Source organism: Schistocerca gregaria, chromosome 5 (genome assembly GCF_023897955.1).
Source record: "Schistocerca gregaria isolate iqSchGreg1 chromosome 5, iqSchGreg1.2, whole genome shotgun sequence".
Taxonomy (NCBI): Eukaryota; Metazoa; Arthropoda; class Insecta; order Orthoptera; family Acrididae; genus Schistocerca; species Schistocerca gregaria.
Genome location: NC_064924.1, coordinates 313,053,163 through 313,069,716, shown reverse-complemented (window position 1 = coordinate 313,069,716; position 16,554 = coordinate 313,053,163). Strand labels below are relative to the sequence as shown.

Genomic DNA, 16,554 nt, shown 5'->3' with positions numbered 1-16,554 from the left:
GATCAGAAGCTAAACAGCACTCAGTTCTCATACTGGTGCTCTAATGTTTGACTGACGGGTGTTTGTTCCTGCCATACGAGAAAGTTATGTGCAAGGGCGAGAAACTTCACAAGCATTTTCTCTCGCTTAGATGAGGACATTCACTGCTTGATATGGCCGTGTGCCACTGATGCTGTGGAATATAGAATTATTTCAGATTCTCTTAGATTTATCGCGGAAGCGTGACAACAGACACCAAACAAATGAGGAGATGCGCTACTAGGATAGTGTTACAGAATCCTTTAAAGAAGGTCAAAATAGTTCTCGTGAAACCCTGTTGAACGATTTTATAGGTCCTGTACACGAAGAAGACTTTCGCCCCCAACACATACCTTACGATGGGGTCATCAGAAAGAGCAAGAGATTGGGGCGCCCAAGGATTCATAAGACATTTTTCCCTCCCTCAGTATGCAAATGGAATAGGACAGAAAATCATCAATATTGGTATGAAGTATCATCCATCATGCACAGCACAATGGCTTGTGGAGTGTGTAACGCCACAGGAGAAAATAATAGCCATTCTCTTAAAACAGTACACTGGTCGCATTTGAGCGCTGTAGTTGGTGTGTAACTGCTACCATTTGATCCTCCATCCCTGTCAGGCTAATGAATTGTGTGTGTGTGTGTGTGTGTGTGTGTGTGTGTGTGTGTGTGTGTGTGTGTGTGTGTGTGTGTGTGTCACACTTGTGTGGAATCAGTGGAGTAAAACTGGTCGATGGACAGACAAGATAAAATGGCAGAATGGGTCTTGTTGATCAACATAGTGTCCAGCGTGTGTCAAGGAGTGCTGTATCATTGACAGGCACGTTACACATCATAAGACCAGTGGACGTAGGAAGATCTTAAGCTACAGCGACAGGAGAAGCGTGTCACACCGTGCCAATGATAGCTGGTTTCAGAACCGACTGAAATTGCTCCAGTCAATGAACCTACGTCAGCGTCAACCAGTTTCAGAACGAATATTGCGTAGGGAACTACGTACAATGGACATCGGTATCTCTCAAAAGACCTTTGCTTAGAGCGTCACATGAAGCTACACGTCTTCAGTGGGCCAAACTAAACAGATCCTGGATAACAGCTGACTTGAGGCAAGTAGTGTGATCCGAATAAGTGGCGGAATGAGTTGCCCTGAATATGAATCAGGACGTTGTTTCAGCATTCTTGGTGGCTAAGTGTTGCTTTTTGCTCTAGGTCTTAACGATGAGTGTGCTATGGATCTAATCTTCCAAAATGACGACAGCTGTGCTCATAGAGTTGCACGTATATGCTCCTGGTTTAACGAACGCTCAGACAACTTCTAGCATCTCGACTGCTCTGCTAAGCCACCTGAACCAAATCCAGTAGAAAATGTCTGACTCTTTGTACATCGGGTGAAACGTAGTAATCACAACCCAGCAGCTTGGTGGCTCTGGGGCTTCAGCTAGCTATGCATACCTAAAAAAGTTCGTGGCATGTCCTGCTCGCCAAGTCGAGGCCATTATCAATGCTAGAGATAGTTACACGGGTATTAACTTGCTTTCTTTCGCCGGTGACTAATTTGTTGACCGCTGTGCTTACATAGACTGAGAGATCGAGAATTCTTACGCACTAATAGATTCTATCCCGGTATTTTGCTAGGCGGTAGTCTGCACAGCCCTTACGTACATATTTTTTCTATACCCATGCTGAGTTTATGGACGTGAGCGGATTCGTTCTCCATAATTAAGAAGCTGGCTGCTTAACTCAAACCTAAGGATTTAAAGTACAAGATGTTGGTACATTCACCATATTTGAAAACTTCTCACTTGCACAAATTTCCGTGATCAAGGAAGGAAGTAAGGATCGATCAATCGAACGAACGAATGAACTAACTCGAAGGTTTTACGTCCCACTGGCGTGAAGGTCATTGGGGACATCTGGGTTGGGGAATAATATGGAAGGAAATAGACCGTGCCCTTTCAGAGTAGCCCTCTCACAAATACTAAATCTGGACTGCAGAACGTAAATATAAAATTCCATTTTCTTGAGTGAAAGGCCAGTCTTACCACTGCTCCATCGCACTTGGTTTGTGACGAGGAGGAGGAGGAGGAGATTGATGTTTAACGACCCTTCGACAACGAGGTCATTAGAGACGGAGCGCAACCTCGGGTAAGGGGAGGGTGGGGAAGGAAATCGGCCGTGCCCTTTCAAAGGAACCATCCCGGCATTTGCCTGAAGCGATTTAGGGAAATCACAGAAAACCTAAATCAGGATGGCCGGAGACGGGATTGAACCGTCGTCCTCCCGAATGCGAGTCCAGTGTGCTAACCACTGGGCCACCTCGCTCGGTTTTGTGACTAGGAAACCGTACTGAGTCCAATGAAGAGGCATTGACAAAGGTAGATGGCTGATCTACGGACTTTCTGTTATTGCGCTTCAATTCGAATCTACCCGCTGGAGAAGGTGTTGGACCAAGGTACGGTGAGCTACAAGGGTCGACATATTTGTACATTTGTGATTTGAAAAGCAGCCTTCTAGTATCAGGCAGAAAACTTCGGATGTCCAGAAACAGGAATCCGCAGAAATTTATCCAAGAGGGGCCATGATGATACTACTGCCATATTGGATGTAACTGATTCGTTCGTTTGAGACTGCTGTGCCCCAAGAACTGTGCCAGGGAGCGTACAAACCTTACTCAACATGAAACACTTAGCACCTACCCTCCCAAAGTTTTAAAGGTAGGTACATTATTTTGACACCTAATGGTAAGCATATTTCATCAGTAAATCCAAAGCACGCCTGGAAACGAAAATATTTTGTGATCGAGTTCTGTTTCATTCAATGGCCGGTTTCTATCGCTATGATAATCAGATTGATCTGTCTCCTTAAACGTAATAAGAGAGGCAAATAAAATTTATAACCAGGATTGTTATCGTAACATAATACAGTAAAAAACAGGATAAAATTGTAATAAACACTCAAACCCGTGATGCAGTGTCGTGTTACCGACGGCCCTCCGTCGCGGGTCATGAGTATTTATTACAGTTTCATCGTGTTTATTATATTATGTGACATCAGCCATGGCTATAAATTTATTTGATTCTCGTATTAAATTTAGGGAGACAGATGCACCTGACTATGACCAGAACGATCGAAACTGGCTAGTGAATAAAGCAAAACTGCGATTCTAGCACGGTTTTGGTTTTCGCAAATTCTCAAACAATAAATCGCTGTTATTTTCAAGATGGCGATGGCACCCCTCAAAAAGCACATCTATTTCTGTTATTACATGCTACCTATTTGACCCATCAATGTGCAGTCACATCTTTCTCATACTTAAATCCCTGAAATTAATTACTAACAAAAATGTTTGTTTCGTGTGCTAGGGATGTTTAGTTCACACTGAAAATTAAAAACCGTACATTGTAGAAACAATAAGAACTGATAACTAAATCCTGTTGGATTACAACAAATATAATCAGCAAAACGCCACATCAGTACCCCACGAGCTAGAAAAACAGAAAATAAAGATTAAAAACACTTATTTAACTTTTATGTTATCTGAAACACTTGGTTTTCTTACAGCACCACACATCTAACCGTGTTAATGGATTTACTACAATATTTTCATGCCTTCTCCTACGTAATGTTAGAGATTTTCAAATCAAAATGTGCTTCGAAAGTTACACTTTTGGGATTTTTGAGTAAAGTGTACCCTAGAACTAGCATTACCTGTATAAATTACGGAAATCTCACGAACAGCCCTCAAATTGGCCTGGAGAAACGGCTTTCAACAGACTTACGACTTAATCCCAGTCTGAGAGTTTATTGTACAGCCATACCAACAGGTGTTTGTAACCGCGCTCGCCAACGTTAAATCTGTGGTGCAACAGGACTACAGACAAGTGTCGCTAGAAATACACTAGAATTTTGTGAAGGAAAAAGAAATGTACATCCCTGATTATAGAGAGGCCAAGCGCCTCGCTTAACGCTACCCCACCCCACCCCATCCGCTCCCACGCCTTACCGTTCCGTGTCCCAGTGTCTACATGGGACACTTTCGAAGAAACGAGTATTCGTGGTGCCAAACGTAATATACTTCACAATAACGGCCGAGGAAGGAAGGGAAAAAAAAGTACGGTTGGGTCAATGAAAGACCAAAATCGTGTGACGAGAGTTTCAGATTGAAAAAGTATTATTATTTTACGTGGACGGATTTTTCATTTTTATTTATTTTTTGTAACTGATCATGAGACAGACGTTCCCTCCTTGGGCCGCAACCGGCCCGCATGTTTGACGCCCCTGGTCTAGGTATACGCAGCATTCAAGCTTACAATGCGCTTAAGTAAAATTTCTTCTCGGTTTATGTTGTTAGAACCCTGCTGGGCTCGAGGAGTAATTGTACGTCGGGATCTGGCGAAAGATCACTTGGCTAGTAGGTCGCATCGAAATGGCGTCGGTGAAAGGGTTCCCCAAGGCTGCTGAGCACACCGATGGCTGCTCAGGGCTCACACACCACGCTCTGCGCGGATAAACAAACGATGCGAACTCGTGAGGGACAGCAAACGCGAACTGCTAGGATTCACTGCTGGTAACCTCGGTGTCCAGAATTCCCTTCAGAAGTGCTGAAGCAGAAGTTAGCAGCGTTGTTTATCTTACCATGTGATAATGCAGTGAATCTTTCATGACATTTTCGTCCAGAGCTGCGGTGGAAATCTTCAGAGGTGCTCAACGTTGCTACACCAGTACCGTGAAAAGCGGACAGAAGTTCACATGTGTACAAGCCCTACCGGTCCAGTAGCGAGTCTCAGCGGAATCCGCAGCACCTCTGAAGAAAAGACAGCAACGGAAAAAGTTTCATGGATCACGACGATACAGTCTGGAAGCTACACACGAGCGGCGGCGGTGGTGGTGGTGGTGGTGGTGGTGGTGGTGGTGGTGGTGGTGGTGGTGGTGGTTGTTGTTGTTTTGGGTGAATACTATAGCTCTTATTTTTATCTCCTTCCTTTAAAGAGACTTCATGTTTTGTAAAATTCTGAAAACTTCATAGATCGGTACTTTAGTATTAAGTGGAGTATTAGGAGAATATAAGATAGGAATATTAATGTAATTGTATTATGACAATTAACACATTGTCAGCTTCATTAAAAAATGCCCTTTGCATTTCATTTTCTTTGTCAACTCGTAGTTAGAGTATGTAAGAAGCTGCCTATGGAGAGCCCTCAGTACAGAAAGATTTCTGTATTAATATTAATCCATTGCTTGCACTTCCAAGTTGCGGGCCTTTCCTGTTACCGGTCTTTCCTCTGTTCTCAGCTGCCGGTTTTTACTGTTTTTCTCTCCTCCTAGTCTTCCCCTTCCCCCTAGCCACACATACACAACAGTAATTTTACACTAGGCGAAAATTTGAAATAATTTGCATAAGACAGTGTTGCAAGTCATATTAGGTAGATTTGTTATTCTTAATTTATGCAACACATTTCAAACAGTATGTTCTTATTTGTTAAAATAGTTTTCAGTTGTACAACTACTTTAAAGAGCTCTTCTGACGTCTCACTTCATAAAAAACGTTAAATGCAGTCCCACTCGCACGGTATACTATGTACTGGCACAGGTGAGTGCAATTGAGTTCTGCCAGGTGATAGTGAGAAGACAACATCCAGCGGCCATATCAGTCAAGAAACAGTTCACACATCAAAAAAAGTTTTGCATCACCCCGGTTCCCAGAACTCCTGAAGTTAGACGTTGACTGTGGATACTGTATCATAGACACAGTACATTTGACTGTTCAGAGATGTCACTAAACCCACCCAAAGATGTAAACAACCATGCATGAGCAGCGCCTATCAGACGGAGGGGTCCGACAGCTGATCAGTTCCAGTCCTTCCACAAGGAAGGAGGTACACGGCTCGTGTTTTCTGTAGTTCAACCATGCCTAGACGGTCAATAGCGCGGTTCGGTCGCGTCCGTGTTCTTACCTTGTGCCAGGATGCGCTCCAACAAGGGAAGTGTCCAGGCGTCTCGGAATGAACCAAAGCGATATTGTTCGGACATGGAGAAGATACAGAGAGACAGGAACTGTCGATAACCTGCCTCGCTCAGGGCGCCCAAGAGCTATTACTGCAGTGAGACCCCTACCTATGGATTATGGCTCGGGGGTACCCTGACAGCAACGCCACCATGTTGAATAATGCTTTTCGTGCAGCCACAGGACATCCTGTTACAACTCAAACTGTGTGCAATAGGCCGCATGATCCGCAACTTCACTCCCGACGTCCATGGCGAGGTCCATCTTTGCAACCATGACATCATACTGCGCGATACAGATGGGCCCAACAGCATATAGAATGGAATGCTCAGAACTGGCATCACGTTCTCTTCACCGATGAGTGTCGCATATGACTTAAACCAGAAAATCGTCGGAGACGTGTTTGGAGGCAGCCCGGTCATGCTGAATGCCTTGGACACATGTCCAGCGAGTGCAGCAAGGTGATGATTCCCTCCTGTTTTGGGGTGCATTATGTGGGGCCGACGTTCGCCACCGGTGGTCATGGAAGGCGCAGTAACGGCTGTACGAAACGTGAATGCCATCCTCAGATCGATAATGCAACCACATCGGCAGCATATTGGCGAGGTATTCGTCTTCATGGACGACAATTCGCGCCCCCATCGTGCGCATCTTGTGAATGACGTCCTTCAGGATAACGACATCGCTCGACTAGAGTGGCCAGCATGTTCTCCAGACATTAACCCTATCGAACATTCCTGGAATAATTGAAAGGACTGTTTATGGACGACGTGGCCCACCAACCACTCTGAGGGATGTGCGCCGAATCGCCGTTGAGGAGTGGGACAATCTGGACCAACAGTGCCTTGATGAACTTGTGGACAGTATGCCACGACGAATACAGGGATGCATCAGTGCAAGAGGACGTGCTACTGGGTATTAGAGGTACCGGTGTGTACAGCAATCCGGACCACCACCTCTGAAGGTCTCTCTCTATGGTGGTACAACATGCAATGTGTGGTTTTCATGAGCAATAAAAAGGGCGGAAATGATGTTTACGTTGATCTCTATTCCAACTTTCTGCACAGGTTCCGGAACCTCGGAACAGAGATAATGCAAAACTTTTTTTTATGTGCGTATTTGGGCAAAGTGACAGCGTCTGTTTCGGGCGAAATAGGTTTCAACCGTGCATGTTTAACGCTAACATTGTGAGAGAACACCTCTCACTGTTGCTCTGTGACAATCGTGGAGAAATGGTCAAGGAGCAGAATGCTCCTGCCACCTCAACCAATGCACGTCACATCACCTCATTTCTTGCTAATCTTTTTCACAGAAATTCCTTTCTCCCACGCACTCCCCAACACTGCCTGCACCAAGTACTCAACCTTTTTCCTGAGGTATCACTACTTCGTCTTCCTAACGACTCCCGTCTCCTTTATATGAGGTGGTTCTTACCCCACAGAGTACTTCTTTCCGGATAATAAGTGTTATGCGTACCAGGTGTATTTGAAATCAATCATTGGTTTATGAGAAACTACATGCATATGTATGTACGTATGTTTTTATAATGTACAGGATGTCCCTCCTAATAGTCGTGAGACGCATTTGTTGTTGTTGTTGTTGTTGTTTCTTCAGCAGATATTTTCAATTTCACTTCTGGAATGTGTAGCTGGAGTCAGCCGAAACAAGTGGTGCTCATCTCGTCTTTCATGCGACGCCCAGCCTCGATGGCAAGCGTCCGTTTGTTTCCCGTGAAAAAAAAAAAAAAAAGATTTTTAAAGCGGAATATTACGTCCGGTTCGATAGAGAGGTTCAAAATTAATCTAATGCTCTGTTCATTTTATCGACATGCATTAACAAGAACAGTAAAATTCCAAGAATAATCAGAACTGAGTCAGTGACTGAGTGGCACTGTATACTTGGCAGTAGCAGTCAGCATGGACTAGTGCGGTGCTGTCGTTGCTGCAGTACTAGTTATTCTTCTGCGGTTTACTGTTCTTTTTAATTTTTAATACATACTTCTAAAAAGAATATCGCACTAGACTAATTTGGGGCCGTTCTATCGTACCGACACGGGGATTCCGCTTTAAAAATAATTTTATGGCGGGAAGTAACCGTTACTTTCCGACGACACTGGACATCGCGTGAAAGAAATGATGACCAGTCGACTAACAGAAAAAACGAAATTGCAAGCATCCGCCGAAACGTAAGAGAAAATGCACTTGACGGCTCTTGCAAGGGGAATCAGTAACTCAACCTCAACTGTCGGGGTGAAAAAGCACACAAGATATCAGCCCCAGCAATCGATCCCGCGAGAAAATTTGGGCTAGAATTGTGATAGTACGCAGCTGTGACCGTATGAATGTATAGCTTTTAAGTTTCGTTCCCACCGTTCGTTTGTCGCTTGCTCGGCCGCACTGTAGCCACCCAATGCCAGCATGTAAAGTGGAGTGCAGTGAGTTAGTAAGGGGTTTGTGAAATACTTCTGTGGCATAGATGACGTGCTTTGTTCATTATGTAAAACTGCGCGGCTTCTAGCGTGTAGTTTATGCTGGAGATTTCCTTGCTTTGATCACTTTTATGTTGATTCACAAATGAATTGTAAATGAATGATACGAATGAGTGTGTCAGTAAAGGAGTAGCGGAGCGCTATTTCATTATTAACACTGTTGTTCACTCTTTTCTTTGGATTTTAAAACTGGCAGTGTTCAAGTGAAGTGCATATGCAAGAGATGCGCTATTCTTTAGCGTGATTGTCATGATTAAATTGTAAATCGAAAATAATTACTTTCATAAGAATTATTGAGTTTCTTAAATTCATTCATTTAGCTTTTGAGGCGTATATATAGCTCCAGACCATCAGTACGAGAATATTGTTAATTAATATTGTGCTTAATGTTCCTGAGGCGCACAAACTATATATCGTGTCCACATTACTTACCTATTTTTTCACGAACAATAACGCGTAACACGTTTGGTAGATGTCATACTATTAATTACATTAGTGAACAAATTCAAAATTCTTTGCATCTGGTTTGTAACGAGTAGTAATAACCTAATATTGTTGGGCTGAATTCACTGGGAAAATCAGTTTTTCTCTGTAACGTCACATTTCCTAGATACACACCAGAATACAAAACAGTACTGGCGAACACTGACAGAATCAAATAAAAAAAAAAAAAAACGGAAGTACGTATTCAGGACTTCAGAACGCTCTGTTTAATATGTATAAATTGTCAGCATATTTTCAACTTTATCTACTTTGGCATTCTGAAACTGTGATAACGACGCTCTACTTTTATCTGCCGTTTTCGCAGACGTCTTAACAAGACCGCGGCATTGGTCGACCGTCATCAAAGGTTCAGTGACCTTGGTAACAGCGTTTCCTTATACGGATGTCTTTGTGAAAATGCTCACACTGCTCATCGCTTACAGCTCCCAAACTTTTTGGAAATAAATCATGGTGTGAATGTAAAAAAATGAATTTTAAGCCACATTCCACACACCGTGTCTTGTAACTAACTGTCTAGCTGATTATTCACAATGCAAACTCAGTTATCGTCTCTTCTGCTGCCCAAGAAGCCTTAAGGACTGCTTTGAAAGAGGACCAAGCAGCTAATTCGGTATTTACGAGTTTGGTATCAAAAATTAGATCTTTCATCAATTTTGTTATTTGTGGCCCATCAAATATACCTTCTTTCAGCTTTGCTTCATTAAATATAGGAGAATTTTCTTTCAGTGACTGAAGGCCCGACATCCTTTACCTGTAGCTTCTAGAAGGCTTTTCATAAGACCCAACTTGATACGAAAACGAGGCGAAATGATTTTATCGGTTTCAATTAATGAAATACTTTCTTACATTTTCCTTTTCATATACATATGATTTACAGGGTATTCAAATATTCCCGTTACAAAGTTCTGAAACTTGTAGAGGGGAATGATTAGATAATATTTTGAATAGGAACCCATGTCCAGAAACGTACCATTTCCGTTCTACGACGGTTTCAATTTAAATATGTAAGCGTCTACGTCTGCTAAGGGAAAGAGAAAGGTCTCAGAGTTGCTTGTCGTGGTATGTAATGGGGTCACCTCATGTCACTTAACGTCTGCCTTGCTACGAGACTTCTCTAGAGACAAAAGAAGATCTGCTGGCCCGAGCTCTGGCCGCTGCACTAGAAACTGAAGAGACATCAGGTGGGATGGAGAAAAGATCATGCGTCCTCGGTATAATGTCAGAAGGGATGTGCTCTCACCGTTGCTGTTCAATTGTGCACTTGAGAAAGTAGTCAGAGAATGGAACACCAGAGTGGTGTAAGACTGGGTTGCAAAAAGAACAACTTCAAAGTAGACTGGATTGCTTTTGCAAATGATATGGCCCTGTTTGCTGAAACAATGGAAGAAGCACGGGAACAAATCCTTGAACTAAAGAAAGAAGCAGCTAAAATAGGTCTTCTCATCTCCTTTGAAAAAACTAACATATTGACAAACATCAAGCACTCATGTAAGTACCTCAAAGTTCAAAGACAAAAGATAGAACTAGTAAAAGAATTCACATATTTCGGAGAATGAATTAGTTGGAATGCTGGGGAAAGCAAAGCAGTGGATCCCAGAAAAAATAAGCTTTAATTGGCCTTCCAACAAACAAAAAATCACTTTCATGGGGGGTCCAAAATTACACATTACAAGACAGTGATTAATTCATTTATATGTTTCGAAGAGGGAAATGAAGCAATTTCTGGACTACCAAAGGTGCTACCTACAACTTGGAGAACACGTTTTCTTGGGCTATTTAGCATTTGTCTCACTTTTATCAGATGTGTCTATTTTATCATCAGTGACGTACGGGACAAAGCACAACATATGTGTGTAGTGAGTAGACTATGTGAGGAACCTGTAACATCCACCGCATAATGCTGTTAATTGAGAAAAATTAATTATTGATAACTTCTACAATCAATATAAGGTATTTACAAAATTGTGATAATAGTAATGACATTTTGAAAATAATTTAATTCCGTGGCTGAAACAGAATGGAATCGTTTGCTTTTTACTCCTACGAAAATTTCGTTTTATACCTCAGGAGGTAATTATCCCTATGTTGGGAACCACTTTGGATTAGATTAGATTAGTTTTTCGTTCCATAGATCTGTGCTGAGGAGATCCTCGTGGATGTGGAACATGTCAATTTTCTTTAAAGCTGAAATAACAATACTAATAGTATGAATATATACAATACATCATTTGTTTCTATTAAAAGATTCGTCAATGGAGTAGGAGGAGTTGGCCACTAGTAAGTCTTTCAGGCTCCTTTTAAACTGACCTTTATTTGTAACTAAATTTTTTATGTATGCTGGCAAATTATTGAAGATGAGTGTTCCTGAGTAGTGGGCCCGTTTTTGAAGTAAAGTAAGTGTTTTTAAGTCCTTGTGCATATAATTTTTGTTCCTCGTATTGTATGTATGAACTGAGCTCTTTGTTGGAAAAGAGATATATTATTTAGGACAAATTTCATTAAGGAGTAAATATACTGAGAGGCAGTAGTTAGTAGACCCAATTCTTTGAATTGGTTTCTACAGGACGTCCGTGAATTTACTCCACAAATAACACGTATTACGCGCTTTTGGACTCTGAAAACTTTTGTCTGACTTGAAGAGTTACCCCAAAATACTATACCATATTACATTATGGAATGAAAGTAAGCAAAGTATGTAAGCTTTTTCACTTTTATGTCGCCTATATCTGCTAACACTCGAATTGCAAATACAGATTTGTTAAGGCGTTTCGCAGTTCTGTGGTGTGCTCCTCCCAACTGAATTTATTATCAAGTTGTAATCTCAGGAATTTAAGACTGTCAACCTCTTCTATCTGCTCTTCTTCGTACTTTATGCATTTGCTGGGTGGAAAGCTCTTACAGGTTCTGAATTGCATATAGTGAGTCTTTTCGAAGTTTAATGTCAGTGAGTAACTTTAAACCATTTATTAATATCCATGAAAATATCATTAGCAGATCTTTCTAGAACTACACTCGACATAATATTTATTGCAATACGTGTGTCATCTGCAAACAAAACGAACTCTGCTTCTGGCAGTGTAACTGATGAGAGATCATTAATGTACACAAGAAAAAGCAATGGCCCTAAGATGGATCCTTGTGGGACACCACATGTAATTCTTCCCATTCCGATGATGACGACTTAATTCACTAGTCCCTTGCACTGACACCCTCCGTTTCCTGTTAGCGAGGTATGACTTGGGCCATTTTGCAACACTGCCCGTGACACCATAGAATTCTAATTTATTTAAAACGATGTTGTGGTTCACATAGTCTAATGCCTTTGACAAATCACAGAAAATACCTGCTGCTTGTAATTTGTTATTTAATGAATTAAGTGCTCTGGGTTCACGTTCGGGAAATACCAGTTTAGGTTATTTTAGGGGTGTAGTGTAAGTTTACGAGTAGAACAGTAGTGAATAATTTGGCTGGTGACTGATATCTGTGGTGATGCGCAGGCCTGGCGACGTGGGGCAAGAAGGTGGGCCGCAAGTGGGAGCAGCTGAAGCGCAGCGACTCGTCGGAGCTGCTGGCGGTGGCGCCCGGCCGCAGGCGCCACTGGTCCCCGGGCAAGGCGCCGGCCGCCGGCGCTGCCCCCGGCTCCGCGGCCGCCACGCCGCCGCCGGCCGCGGGGGTGGGGGCTGGCAACCCCGCAGCCACCGCGTCTGCCGCCCGCAGCGGCCGCCGCATCTCCAGGGTCGAGTCGCTGCGCAGCCTCTTCGTGCGCGACGAGCGATCCAAGCAGCAGCAGCAGCAACGGGTGGCTCCTGCCGCCGCCGCCGACTCGAGGAAGGACGCCGAGTGGGTACGTTTTGCCCGTCTCATTCCTGTGTCAATAGTCGCAAGCTGGAGTGTGCTCCTCCCAGGACTGAAAGCCGATCACTAGCTCAAAAATTCACTTTCCGTTGTAGCAATGCACTTTTCGGTACACAGTTCTCGGTTCACTATTGTTTTCTGGTCGACAATTAAGTTGCCAACACGAGGCCATTAACTCGAACGTCAGCTTTCTCCGTGAAAAGTTTGTGATGTCAGAGTGTGGAAAATGTACGACAGAGGCTTACTCAAAGTCAACAGCACGGTCGAGGAATCCAGATGTTTTCAATGTGTATTCAGAGGCTGACTAATGTAATGGAAGAAGGCCACCTTTGTCACCCGTAGGTCGCTTCTCGTATCGTGACAGTCGGAGCATCGTGGCTACTGGACACAGGTAAAATGTTGTGTTGTGTGTATTACACGCATGTGAAGAACATCTGTCAAAGGTGTAAATTAACGTAATAAACATTGTTGTGTGTCTCTGACAAATTGAAAAACTGATTTATGCTCCTCCATTTGCATAAGTCTGCAGCTCGTGGTCTAGTGGCTAGCATTGCTGTCTTTGGATCACTGGATCTCAGGTTCGATTCCCGGCTGGGTTGGAAACTTTCTCTCCCGGGCACTGGGTGCCTCTGTTGTCCTAATCATTTCATCATCATCATAATCATCATCATCATCATCATCATCAAGTTAAAGAGGGCGCTCACTGCTATATTACTACATATACAGGGCGTTTATAAATCAATATCGGGGTTTCAATGCTTTATAATATTTATTATATTAAACTTACAGTTATAAATGATATGTCAAATGAAAGAGCAACTCGAGCAGTTTTACCAAGAACCTTATAAATGTGAGCACCATTTGTCACACAGCACACATAAAGTCTATAGCCAAGTTCTTCCCAAATGTTAAGTGTGTCTTCAGTGATTGTAGCAACAGTTGCTTCAATCTGGTTTCTTAATTCAGGGAGGTCTGCTGGTAGCAGAGACACACACACTCAATCCTTGGTGAAGCTTTTCCTGATGCTAACATTCTGACTTGGAAGACATGGAGTATTTCTGAGACTACAGGACTGTTGGCTAAACAGACTTACGGTACTCTTGTTCCAAGCATGCCCTTTGTTTTGAGTATGAGAAAAAAGAAGAAATTAAATGCTGATAAGTACCTTTTTATATGGGCCAAAGTTGGTAATGGCAATTGTAAAATAAAGATCAACAGAGATTGTATGATTTCTTATACACAAAGCAAGCCCTGTCATTGGGCTCCTTGTGGCCTATCCAGCACTGTGGTACAGTGAAGCTCAACCAATCGCGTACTTCACTATGCCAGTGAGGTGGCACACAATCTTGCTGGAAAATGAAGTTCTCTGGCGAATCTTCTTCCAATTTCAGCCGGAACACACGTTGCACAGTAACTACAGATTCGGTCTTTGCAAACTGCAAAACACAAAACGCTTTCTGTTTACTAGTCACCATCTTCGCTACTACTACTGTCTAGAGGATTGAGGTGGAAGCAATGTGTGCTGCACATGTGCACTAGTGCCAAACACAACTGGTTGAGTTGATCTTCCATATGAGATATCATTTATAACTCTAAGTTTAATGTAATAAATATTATAAAGTGTTAAAGCCCCCAATATTCATTTATAGACACCCTGTGGTGTGCGTACTGTAAGACCTTCGGTACACACACCATCAGATTATTTGACTTGTCGCTCTAACGAAGTAGGCAAGTGTCAGCAATATGTCTTGTGGTCTTATCGTGGCGTGTTTATCTTCTGCCGTTAGGTCAGACGATAGAAATGCCACTTGCACACTTGGAGTAGCAGATTGACGGTGACCAACTTTAAACAAAACTTGTTATTATTTTAATAAATGTGTGTGAAAATTAATCAAGCATAAACATTACGTAACTTGATGCTGGATGCTATTTACAATTGACAATCTGAAGTTCCTTTGGTCTTGGTACGTTAATCTTATTCTCACATATCTCTGATACCTGACAAAGTATCTATGCATTTATCTTCATGGTTATGTACAGGAATATGATAACCTTCTTAGATGGAGACTGAAACTTGACTATAGACTGGTACAGACTAAGGCAGACTGGTACAGACTGACTAATCGGAGGTCTGTACACTCGTTATAATACCTCGAGCGTTCAGGTATCACTGCGTCAGTGTGATCCGTGAGAAGAAAAGGTTCTACATTAGTTGCAATCTCATTGGCTGCATTACATATTAATACATGGATCGGCGGAAGCAGAATTTGGTCCATCTCTAAGGCAAAGCCATCTCGTAGTGCGGAGATGGACAAGCGCTGCGCCTGCGCTGTTCTGCTTAGCGGGGCGCCCTCTAGTGGGAAAGTTGTGTACGCGCTGACTACGCGGAACTATGTACACAACACACCCTGTATTGTTTTTCTCAATTGTTACCTTGAGAGAGACCAGGCAATGTCACCTGCATCAAATAATTTCATAAATCCACAGTCTGCAGTGCTACATGTTGTTGAAACAATACCTTCAACAGGCAATGAAACAACAGTTAAGATAGGCAGATAAAAATAAACACAGGTGACATCACTGTACAAGATGAATTTTGCATCTTCCCAAATATATTAGCATTTTTATTATAATGTATACACTTTGTTTTGATATTATTATTGTGGGTGCATTGTTGTAGTTGTTGCTAACATGATAGTGAAAAATGGAGTATTGAACTGTACATAACTGACTTGTGGTGGCCTAAATTAAGTAAAAGGAAAATTTCAAAGAAACGTGCTTACTAACGTATTCTGATATTAAAGGCAACTACTTGATTGGTGGCATCTTTACTTAACAATGTTACTGGCTTCAGTAATTCCACGTACAGCAAGTTCTTTTTCGTAAGTTTTCCTTTCCATGAAACACACACTGTGGTCTTCTTTTTGGAATTGATTTGCTTTTATTGTATTCAACTCGCAAAACTCTAAAGTTATAATAAAGTTTGTTTATTATACAGGTTAAGGAAGAATGTAGGCGTGGATTGGCAGATCTTTACCAGCTGAATGCTCTTTTGCTGGATGAGCAGCAGGTGTTGGACTATTTGGCAGCTGCGGGTGGCTCTGGCCGCACATTGAGTTGTGAGGACCTGCTAGCCACCTTGCAGCAACACAAGGCAATGGCAAATGGTGGCTGCCCTGTTCCACCTTCACAGGTACGAAGTTATGATCTTTAAAACTGCCTGCTACAAATTAAATACATAATCTGACTCACTGTAGTATAGCTCAAATAAAATTAGTTTCTGATTGACTGATATCAGTGATGGGGAGTAACATGGCTAACCCTCTCACTCACCCATCATTCCCCATGTCCCATGTAAACTGACTCAGTTCGCAGTGCTCTGTCTTCAGAAGAGACAACATAGCAATTACAGGGAATCCAGAATTAGTTTGCACTTGGCTGATGCCTATCACCCATCTCACTGAAATATCACTCTAAAAGTTACTTTAATCAGAGCTGGATATGTTGATGAAACATGCCTAATCTAAGTACCTCAAAATTGTTCATGAAGGAACCCACGTATATGAGAAGCAAAGTCTACTGAAGCTCCATTCTCCTGAAACCACATGTCCATAAGTCATTGCATTGAAATTGAGTTATTAGCATGGTTTGTATCATATTCTGATCACAATTTCTATAACCA

General features: G+C 42.4%; 1 protein-coding gene across 4 annotated transcripts in view; it reads left to right on the top strand.

The window, feature by feature from the left end:
- The window catches only part of LOC126272753 (uncharacterized), a 451,358-nt gene that overhangs the window by 414,763 nt on the left and 20,041 nt on the right, over positions 1-16,554 (top strand). For all 4 annotated transcript variants that reach the window (XM_049975856.1, XM_049975857.1, XM_049975858.1 and 1 more), the window contains exons 3-4: positions 12,515-12,861; positions 15,871-16,065. In XM_049975856.1, the coding sequence (XP_049831813.1) occupies positions 12,515-12,861; positions 15,871-16,065 (542 nt within the window). The remainder of the gene's footprint in view (positions 1-12,514; positions 12,862-15,870; positions 16,066-16,554) is intronic.